Consider the following 10892-nt stretch of genomic DNA (forward strand, 5'->3'; position numbering starts at 1 on the left):
GGGTGGGTGAGAGAGAGAGAGAGAGAGAGAGAGAGAGAGAGAGAGAGAGAGAGAGAGAGAGAGAGAGATCTTTTACTTGAGTTTTAACTCAAGGCACAAACAAGTAACATTAGATAAAGTGTAATGAAGCTCAGAGATTCATTTTAGGCATTGGTCCCTATGCCAGGCATTGCACTATGGGTGGTTCTGTGGTGGCAGTGGCAGGTTGTGGAAGCAGTAGATCCCTCTGCTCCATGGCAATCCTCATTGTTTACAAGTTAGTGTTCAGAGCAGATGGCTTGTAGGTGATTTATTCATAATCTTAATAACTAAGAAACAGAGTAACATAGAGGACATACTGAGTTTGATGCATAAAGTAAAAATGTGTCTTTGGCAGGTCAGTCCTCTTTTATATAAATGCTTGAGTCGAGTCTTAAACAAAACATGCAATCCTTACACTAGTCTGAAACAACTTGCAAAAATATATAAAAAGTTGATCTGAACTGAGGTTCAATGGTTTGAGGAGCAAATGTTCCTCTGAAGAAATGACAGTTTGGATTGAAGTCAGTCATTGCATTTAATTCATGTGCTTGTTGCATTCCTTTGTGTCTGTAAAAATTCAGTTGCCGATTTATTTTCACTGCATTATTTTTATTCTGTTGCATTTTAGATAGTATGTACTTTAGCATCAATAAATAACACTCTCAGTGGTCAGATTAAGTTGTGATTTCCTGTACTGTGCTCTGACTTTTAAAGAAGGAAATTACGTTAAACACTATATAAAGATTTTGGTTTTGTGGTGGAAAAAAGTCACCAGTGTCACTTGTGGACCTCAGTCAGGGTGCAGAGCACAGCCTGTGAGTGTGGAGCTCTCTACACTGGACACTGAGCAACCCAAGGGACCTGGAGTCACTGTGAGTCACATACAGCATTGACACCATACAGCAGCACAGAGCTGTACATTGATCTCTGCATGTCTTCAGACTTGCAAGAACCAGAGGCACGAGAGTTGAAATAGAAATAGATACACAATTTGTTGTCAGAGAATAATGATTTAATTAATCAATCAATCAATCAATCAATTTTATTTTTGCACTTTGCATTTCTCACCTTGTTTAATACAGATCCATTTACAGAAATATTGTTTGGATGCATTTCAAATGGATGTGTATTTGTCAGCATTTCTTAATTGGCATTTATAATTTTGAGACCTTTTGAGAAAAATAATCTCAGGAACTCTATAGATACCACATGAAGGAGAGGGCAACATAATCTTTTGATACACCAATCTGAAAAACTTTAATTAAATATTTTTTTGTGATTTTACTTAATCTTCTCCGCTTTTTTCCCCAGCATTCAGCATATAGGAATTCAGTGTGATCCTGTTCACTGGTGTTAAAACAATGTTCTACATATTACATGCAATCCTGTTATTCCTGCCAGGTGAGACAATTCATTAATATTGATCACAAGACATAGGTACAGAATTATCTGGATACTGTACTGGTATAATACAGAAGTAAAATAATAATTTAGGCATAATATATGTATTGACGGTAAAAACTTACGAGAGCCGGGGGTGGGTGCTGACGGTAAAAACGTATGAGTGTGGGGGGTGGTGCTGATGGTAAAACATGAGAAAGCAGGGGTGGTTGATTAGGTGTGTATTTTCGCCGGAGTGCCAGTCCACATTTAAAAAAAAAAAAACATTTACACGGACCCCTAGAGGGTATATATATGTGTGTGTGCCCGGGATGCACAGGGTTTCAAAATATTTCCGGTGTTCTTAAAATCTTTGCAGAAGCAAGCACAGCAACCTATTTATGTATTAATATTATCATACTTGAAATGCAACTTTTACATGTTGTGTACAAAATGTATTTTTCCTTTTCATTTTCTGGACATTCTTAGGTGTTCATTGCTAAGCTAAAATTGCTAAGCACGAAATAAGTATTTCACAAAATACTCAATATGTGCACAAAATGGGCATTTTGATAGGATAAAACACCCATTATGTACACAAAATTATGAATGATGCAAATGGTGCCCAATAGTTTAGTGAGACCTCTGCACATGTCGAGGCCTGAGGGGGAGTACAGTCTAGTGCAACAAATGCATTTGTGGATGAGGAGATGCATTTTAAATACTTTTTTATGTCAACACATAGTTTTCTGACCTGCTGCAGCACTTACAGCCACATTGTACATTAGTAGACTCACCACTTGCCAATAAGCATAGCTGAGTGATTGGTCGTGGCCCTCACAATCTTCCTGCTCAACCAATCAGTGTTTGTTTGACACACAGCACCGCAGATTTGCACAATGTGTAGAGATTTGGAGGTTTGTGCATCGGCACCTCTGATAGCCTCTGCGAGCTATGCTTCCCCAGAACCCCCTTCTCTGTGTCGCTACGCAGACAGAAGCATAAATCAGGCTTTAGAAACAGCTTGCCACAGCGTCAGTGTCATGCAGTGTTATGTTGATAAAGAAAAATAAAAGGCAGGCTATAATGGAATCCACCTTAATGGCAAAAAAGACAAAGTTTAGAGTGCTGTATATGATGTCTATGGGAGAGAGGGCCGCTATTTTGCACAGTGTAGTTTGAGAGTAAATTTGCAATTGTGATTGTCAGTAATGTTGAGCTTCTGACTCATAACAGACTTCATGAAAGCTGAAGAGGAAGTGTGGGGTGGGGGGTGATAGATTCACACAAGCTCCCTTCATAATGTGGAGGGTTCAAATGTTTCAAAACTACTTTAAGTATGAAACAAAGTGCTGTGGCAAATTATATTGGGACAGGAGGAGGTAAGGGGGATAGCAGAGGTTCCTAAACCTTTTCCCACTGCAGCTATTTGTGTAATTAAAGTATCGGGACCACCACAATTTGGAAGAGAATCATACAAACCAAGCCACATACAATCCATCACATATAAACACACACACACACACACACACAAATGGAAAATGAAGCAATCAGCCATGAAAAATACATGGAGCATTTTGCACAATCTTATTGTGATGGCTTTTTTAACATGTATTTGAAATGGATACGATGTGCTGCGGACCGGCAGCAGGCCATGGACCTATGTATGGTCTAACCATAATTAACAGGCCTGAAAAATATTATATATGTATTATGGTTTTCCCACAGTCCAGTAGAGTGCAGTGAAGTCTGTTGAACCCCCTAAGAAACTGCTGTAATACGTATAAAAGAGTAAATGAGGACTGCACGGTTCTCGACCTGGGGGGCAGCAGGATTGTCTTAAGGTTTTAATTCCACACAGGGCTCTTTACTACCTCACCCATATGCATGCTTACCCTGCTACATTCGCCTTGGATTGTTGCACTTTTTACGCAACAGTATAAACAAACATTCTTTTTCTCCTCCAGGTAGTCTTGGAGCCGTGACGTATTCCACTCTGAGCATCTGTGCTCAGAAAGGGAGCTCGGTGACCATCCCCTGTCAGTATAACTACTCGGATTTCTCGAGCATCAAAGTCATAACCGCCAAGTGGTTCCTCTCCAATACAGACTGGAACACTGAAAGCTCTGACTACGTGTACCACACTAAAGAGAACTTAATCAACGCCAAGTACCAAAACAGAAGCGAGTACCTGGGGAACGCACACAGGAACTGTACCTTAAAGATTAGAAACATCCAGAGCTCTGACAGCAATACCTACACGTACAGATATGAAACAGACAAAGATTATGAGAGATTCACTGGTACCCCTGGAGTGATGCTCAAAGTTTCAGGTACAAATTTCACTGTTGCTGTGCTGATATTGTTTTGTTTGCAGACCAGCGGTATATTTAGTTTGAGAAAAAGTAGTTGAATACAACATTGATAGGGATTTCTTAAAATATGTTTACATGTATTTATATAAAACAATACACCCACATTTACTACACTTGCTTTTACTTAAAATGGGCATGGAAACATATATAGAAAAATACATTTGAACAGTCTTGATTTACAGATAGTTTAAAAAGTACTGCAATAAAGTTTCAAAAGGCATTTCAATACATTATGTCAGCATTTATTAATATTAACATATATTTATAAAATCTTCTCTCAAATTAATATTTCACGACTGGCCGACCCTGGTCCGGGAGATCTGCAGGGCCTTTGAGTTTTAGTTTTATTGGAACCATTAACAGCTAAATTGATCGAGTTGCTTAATTAGTCAAAAATTGATTTTGTTCTTGATATCCAGTGACTGATAGTTTGGAGTGTTCTGTAAATTCTGCAGGAACAGGTTTGCCCAGCCCTGCACTATATTGTTTTGATTTTAGTCACCTCTGCAATTTGAGCCATGTCTTAATCATCTGTGGAATCCAAGCATTTTTCTTTGCCAAGTAATAACCCGTTGTCAAATGTGGGTTTGTGTTCTGATTCAAAACTGGTGACAGCACCTTAAGGGCATAAAAAATATTTTTTTGTGTGTGGGTAGAGTTAATAAAAGTGAAAGCTGCACAATGTAAACATTAACAAGTGTTGTCAAGATTCCCCATTACAGGTTAAGATGACACTGTGGGAGCAAAACAGTGACGGAGGTGACAAAATCAGCCTGACCTGCAGGACAACCAGCTGCACTCCAACACAGACAGAGATCATCTGGTATAAGAATGGCTGGCCCATCTCTAACAGAACATCACACACACTTGACTTCCACCCATTTTCTCATCAAGACTGTGGAAGCTACTCCTGTGCCATGAAAGACACCAATAACAGGACACCAGAGTTCGTCTTTAAAGTTAAAGGTAAGGATAATGCAGATGCTTTCTTTCTTTTTCTGGTCCTGGAGAGACAAAGTACATCACTATCTCCAGCAGATAGACAGTATAGAACAGTACAGCAGGGTCTCCAGTCCTGGGCCTGTAGAGCTACAGTACAGTACAGTACTTATGATTGTCATTCTTTATTTCACACTTTCCCCTCCCTTGACAATAACAAAACCATTTACTTGTTTCTGCATATATGTTATTTGTTTATCTTGAGTCTTAACCTCATTGTCCATCATTTGAAAAGGGACCCTTGCTCGGTTGCTCCTCTGCAGTCTTTGGACATAACATGCATTTCTCTCGCCAGGCTGCCTTGCTATGGAGCCCCAGGCCTTTGGAACGTCCATCCCCCTGCCACCCATGCTGTGGCTGTGGGTCTCCCTGGCGTTCAATGCGGTCTTGGTGATTGGGATCGGTGTGCTCTCAATACGCGAGTGTTGGAGAAGGTAAGTGAGCACAAGTACTTTACAGCAGCACCAGGTCTCTCGGCCCCGTGGCCACTCTGAGGTCTATGACATGGTCTGCTTCTTCTCCCACAGGAAGGCCAACCCACTGCCAGTGCTAGCCAGCAGCACCAATGGAGCCCGAATGGAGGTAATTTGCTCCCCATGTGAAGTCTGCTTTGAATTAGCCTCAGCATTGACATCTCCCAAGGGGCTGCATCTGATTTACCCAACATGTATGACATTTACAATGTCTACCAAAATACAGGCATTCATACAAACAAATATGAATCATACAATTTTGGGCTGGGATCTTTTCATGTTTTTTCACACACACACATTTATATGTACTGAACATGGCCAAAGGTATGTGGACATCCCTTCTAATTAGTGGATTTGGCTATTTCAACCACACCCATTGCTGAGGTGTATAAAATCAACCACACAGCCAAGCAATCTCCATAGACAAACATTGGCAGTAGAATGGACCATACTGAAGAGCTCAGTACCATCATAGGATGCTACCTTTCCAAAAAAGTCAGTTCATCAAATTTCTGCCCTGCTAGAGCTGCCCCGGTCAACTGTAAGTGCTGTTATTGTGAAGTGGAAATGTCTAGGAGCAAAAACATCTCAGCTGCGAAGTGGAAGACAACACAAGCTGACAGAACGGGACCGCCAAGTGCTGAAGTGCATCTGTCCTCGGTTGCAACAATCACTACCTATGTGATGTGGCAGATGCCAGGAGAACGTTACCTGCCCGAATGCATAGTTCCAACTGTACAGTTTGGTGGAGGAGGAATAATGGTCTGGGGCTGTTTGTCTTGGTTTAGGCTGGGCCCCTTAGTTATGGGAAATCTTAACACTACAGCATACAATGACATTCTAGATCAGGGGTGTCAAACTCAATTTAACCACAGGCCATATGATCATTTCAAGTTTCATTTGAGGGCCGGATAAATATTTGCTCGTCCCTATTTATAATTCACTGTAGTTTCAACACAATTCGCAACACTCTAAATTGAAATGAATTGGTTAGAATTATACTTAATCTTCAACATTTAGGATTATTCAAAACACACATCTGACCTAATTGCTGCTCTGAGGGGGTTCATTTGTGGAGGAGACCTGACACCTTTTTCGTGAAACTAGCTTGTCAATGTCCAGTGTAATGTCTTGTGCTGAAGCAATATTCAGTATGGAGTGTAGATGCATTGTAGTGTGATGTTTGGGGGGATTTACCTATCTTCATCAGTGAAACAGCTGTTTCCACACATTGAGAGGTCTTGTGTAGCGTGCAGGCGGGTTTGTGGTACCGTGACTGGTAATAAGGGGTAAAACTTTGCAGCGTCAACGGAACTGAACTTCGCCTTCAGTGTGTCATTGCATTATAATATGATCAATCCCATCTTAATGTCCTCTGGAGCATTGTGTACATCAACACCAAATGGGTTGGAGAAAAGCTGGAAACTGAATTGCTGTTTGTTAAAATCTGAGAAGCAGCGCTCAGATACTTTACACAACAAGTTCAGTTTTGCAGCGAATCAAGCACTTGGAATAGTGACGTTTGTTAGAAAGTTAGAGATGGCTTGACAAGTCGAAAATTTGGAAAAGGTTACCTTGCTGCATTTGCTTCTCCCATAAACGTAATTTAAGCTGAAATGTCTGTTATGACCTGTTTACTGCCCTGTAGCTTCATGTTTAAAGTGTTAAGATGCTCAGTAGCATCACATAGAAATGCAAAATCGCAGAGAGCTCTGATTTTTGTCTCCCTTTTTTTACAGAAAAAGTCTGATTTCTCCCCGTAGCTCAAAACACGTTGTGAATTCTAGGCCCCGATTACCACATTCAATGTTAAGCTCCTCATGGAATGTCTGTAATCGGCGCTGATTTAAACCTCTAGTCCTGATCAAATGTACAGTTGTTGTTGCCGTGTGCATTACATGATCCATATTCAGCACCTTCCCACACAATGCTACCTGATGTACAATGCAATGATAAATTGTACTGGGACACTGACGATTTTCCTCACGTAGCTTTTCTTGCATCCTAGCAAGCAGACCTGTTTTTTCACTGTGGTCAGACCCACTAATTTCTCCCACGGCAACTTTATTCACTTAACGCATCTCTCAACTTGCTGAAATATGTCATTTGCTACGGTGGTGCCGTGCATTGCTGCAACGTCCAAAAGCTTTTCGGCTAGCTGGTCTTTGAGATTAGCAGCTAAATCATTTACTCTCTCGGCAACGGTATTTCGTGAGAGACTGACATTTGCAAAAAAATGCTTTTTGTCTGGACACACTACATCGCTGACTTTAATCTTATGTTGTAAATCGCCCTAGATTATGTTGTAAATCGCCCTGGATAAGGGCGTCTGCCAAGAAATAATAATAATAATAATAATAATAATAATAATAATAATAATAATAATAATAAGCATACAGTTCTTTAAAAAAAGCACCCCCGAAGAAAGACCTTGATGTTTTGGCAATGTAAAGGCAGCATTGCTCTGTTTTTGCCCTTTTGAACATGGTTTGCTGTAGTTCAAGACTTTGTTTTTTTTAATTCAGCTACTTTGTGCTGCTCTCTCTCCAAACACCCAGTACTTCTCTTTGTGTTTAGTCTCATAGTGCCGTCGTATATTGAATTCTTTCATCACGGCTAAACTCTCCTTACAAACGAAGCATGCAGGTTTTAAACTCTGCTCCACAAACAGATATTCCCACTCCCACCTTTCCTGAAACACTCTACCATCCTCGTCGATTTTTCTTTTCTTGCACATTTTGAGTTGAGATTATTGCAGATTACTGAACAACAGGAACGTGGAAAACAACTCAGCCTATGATTGGCTGTTAAAACTCTACCTCACGCCAATGACATTTGCAGTGGCTGATGGGAATTGTAGTTTTCAAGCAATTTTCTCATTCGCAAACTGTCGTGGGCCTAATTACTTAATCATACACCACCTTTACATGGACTGGATTTAAAACATTAGGGGACTGTATTCGGCCCGTGGGCCTTGAGTTTGACAACCCTGTTCTCGATTATTCTGAGTTTCCGGCTTTGTGGCAACAGCTTGGGAAAGGCCTTTCCCTGTTTCAGCATGACAATGCCCCCGTGCACAAAATGAGGTCTTTACAAAAATGGTTTGTTGAGATCAGTGTGGAAGAACTTGACTTGCCTACACAGAGCCCTGACCTCAACCTCATTGAACACCTCTGGGATTAATTGGAATTCCAACTGTGAGCCAGGCCTCATTCCCCAACATCAGTGCCCGACCTCACTAATGATCTTGTGGCTGAATGGAAGCAAATCCCCACAGCAATGTTCCAACACCTAATGGAAAGCCTTCCCAGAAGAGTAGAGGCTGTTATAGCAGCTAAGGGGAGATCAACTCCATATTAATGCCCATGATTTTGGAATGAGATGTTTGACGAGCAGGTGTCCACATACTTTTGGCCATGTAGTGTGTGTGTGTGTGTGTGTGTGTGTGTATTCAGTATGCATAATACAAATGCAATATTATAAGGTTAAATAAATAAATATTAATAAACAAAAATACTTGAAAAAATGAAAATATATTTGTTTAAATCCAGTTAATCTGAATGTTCACAGCATACAGTAAGTGCCTGGATAATAACCAGTCCAGTACAATTCATGTCTTTCCATATTTAAAACCCATGACACAGTTATTATTATTATTTATTTATTTATTTATTAGCAGATGCCCTTAGCCAGGGTGACTTACAAAACATAGGAGCATTGTAAAAGTGCAATACAGTCTAGAATTACAGATCAAAGCATAGTACAAATTACAAGCTCAAAATTACATAAGTGCATAAGACAAACTTACAATAAGAGAATTACAGTTAATACAGGTCCTACACCCTAAATTTATGAACTAATAATTGCAGACAAGATGTGATAGTCATAGTTAATAGCTCAGGGAAAGGGACATAGGGGTTAACACTATAAACAACACAATTAGTAGCAATTCAGTTATTAAACTGAAAATTGTTGAGGCGGAAGGCAAAGTGGGTGAGCAGAGTGTTTTTCCTGATAGTTCACACTTGTAGCAGTTTGTATGCTGTTCTGCATAATGTCTGGTTCTGTTTTACAGCTGACATGTCTGTAGTTAGAGATAAGGCCAACAACACATATTTAAATATAAACATGCGCTGCAAACTCAAGTGCACTGAACTAACCCTGATCTCCCCAGACCACCCCTACTTCGTCCAATGACTACATTTACCCGTGTGAAGGAATAAGGACGATCTCGGCAGCCACCAACAAACCGAGGGTGAGTCTCCCTTTGCATGTGCTGCTTCTGATTTCTACAGCAGCCACAGACACACAATGTTAATACCCAATCTGAAATATGCCTTATGCCTTTTAATAAGACTTTAAGCATACAGTTCTTTAAAAAAAGCACCCCCGAAGAAAGACCTTGATGTTTTGGCAATGTAAAGGCAGCATTGCTCTGTTTTTGCCCTTTTGAACATGGTTTGCTGTAGTTCAAGACTTTGTTTTTTTTAATTCAGCTACTTTGTGCTGCTCTCTCTCCAAACACCCAGTACTTCTCTTTGTGTTTAGTCTCGTAGTGCCGTCGTATATTGAATTCTTTCATCACGGCTAAACTCTCCTTACAAACGAAGCATGCAGGTTTTAAACTCTGCTCCACAAACAGATATTCCCACTCCCACCTTTCCTGAAACACTCTACCATCCTCGTCGATTTTTCTTTTCTTGCACATTTTGAGTTGAGATTATTGCAGAGGCAGCACAGTACAGAACTGCAAACCACCTCTGCATTGTTGGTCTGTTTCCGTTGTCTAAAACATTGTCTCTCTCAGACTAGAGCAAGAGACCACTGCCTAGATTTCCCATATATGCTCTGTAAGGTGGAGTGGATCTTGTTGTACAGTCAGAATCTTAGTGTTGTATTCTGAGTGAAAGGGTGACAATGTATTCTTGCCTTATGTCTTTCAGACAAAACGAGATGCAGATTTTGAGACGTACAGCTCCCTCTCCTTCTCAAATCAGTCTTCTGTTTATGATACTTTACAATTTTCAGCGAAGTGAAAACAGGACAAACAGTCAGGCTTACATCTTTTTATATATATATATATATATATTTATGTACCTAACTGTATATATCCTTGTAAATATTTGTAAGTATATATACAGTTAGGTACATAAATATTTGGACAGTGACACAAGTGTCATCATTTTGGCTCTGAACGCCACCACAACAGATTTGAAAGGAAACGATCAAGATGTGCTTTAAGTGTACACTTATATTTTTAATTTGAGGGTAGTTATATAAAAACTGTATCAACAGTGTACGAATTACACCCATTTGTATATGTGGTCCCCTCAATTTTAAGGGCTCAAAAGTATTTGGACAAACTAACCTAATCATTAATTAAATTGTGAGTTTCAAGACATGGTTGCAAATCCTTTGCAGTGAATAATTGCCTGAAGTCTGGAACCCATAGACATCACTAGATACTGGGTTTCTTCCTGGCACCTTAAAAAAACCTTTGGTTGCTTTCTCATTATGCTTCGGGTCATCGTCCATCTGCACTGTGGAGCGCCGTCCAATGAGTTTTTAAGCTGAGTCTGAGCAGATAATATAGCCCTAAACACTTCAGAATTCATCCTGCTAATTTCCTGCTGCTTTTGTCAGC

At 40.1% G+C, this 10892-nt stretch overlaps 1 protein-coding gene across 1 annotated transcript; it reads left to right on the forward strand.

The window, feature by feature from the left end:
• The first annotated feature begins 809 nt into the window (after positions 1-809).
• On the forward strand, positions 810-10611 carry LOC136764888 (sialoadhesin). The gene is made up of 8 exons (XM_066719255.1): positions 810-893; positions 1333-1422; positions 3369-3734; positions 4485-4742; positions 5071-5209; positions 5303-5357; positions 9423-9503; positions 10192-10611. Exons 2-8 carry the CDS (start codon positions 1383-1385, stop codon positions 10282-10284), a joined length of 1032 nt encoding a protein of 343 aa, XP_066575352.1. The 5' UTR covers positions 810-893; positions 1333-1382; the 3' UTR covers positions 10285-10611.
• The last annotated feature ends 281 nt before the right edge of the window (positions 10612-10892 follow it).

This window comes from Amia ocellicauda, chromosome 12 (assembly GCF_036373705.1).
Source record: "Amia ocellicauda isolate fAmiCal2 chromosome 12, fAmiCal2.hap1, whole genome shotgun sequence".
In the NCBI taxonomy this organism is placed as follows: Eukaryota; Metazoa; Chordata; class Actinopteri; order Amiiformes; family Amiidae; genus Amia; species Amia ocellicauda.

Coding starts and splice junctions, on each gene's coding strand:
- LOC136764888 (XM_066719255.1), top strand. CDS start 1,383: ATGTTCTACATATTACATGCAATCCTGTTATTCCTGCCAG. Junction 1,423..3,368: donor AATCCTGTTATTCCTGCCAG/GTGAGACAATTC, acceptor TTTCTCCTCCAG/GTAGTCTTGGAGCCGTGACG. Junction 4,743..5,070: donor GTTCGTCTTTAAAGTTAAAG/GTAAGGATAATG, acceptor TTCTCTCGCCAG/GCTGCCTTGCTATGGAGCCC.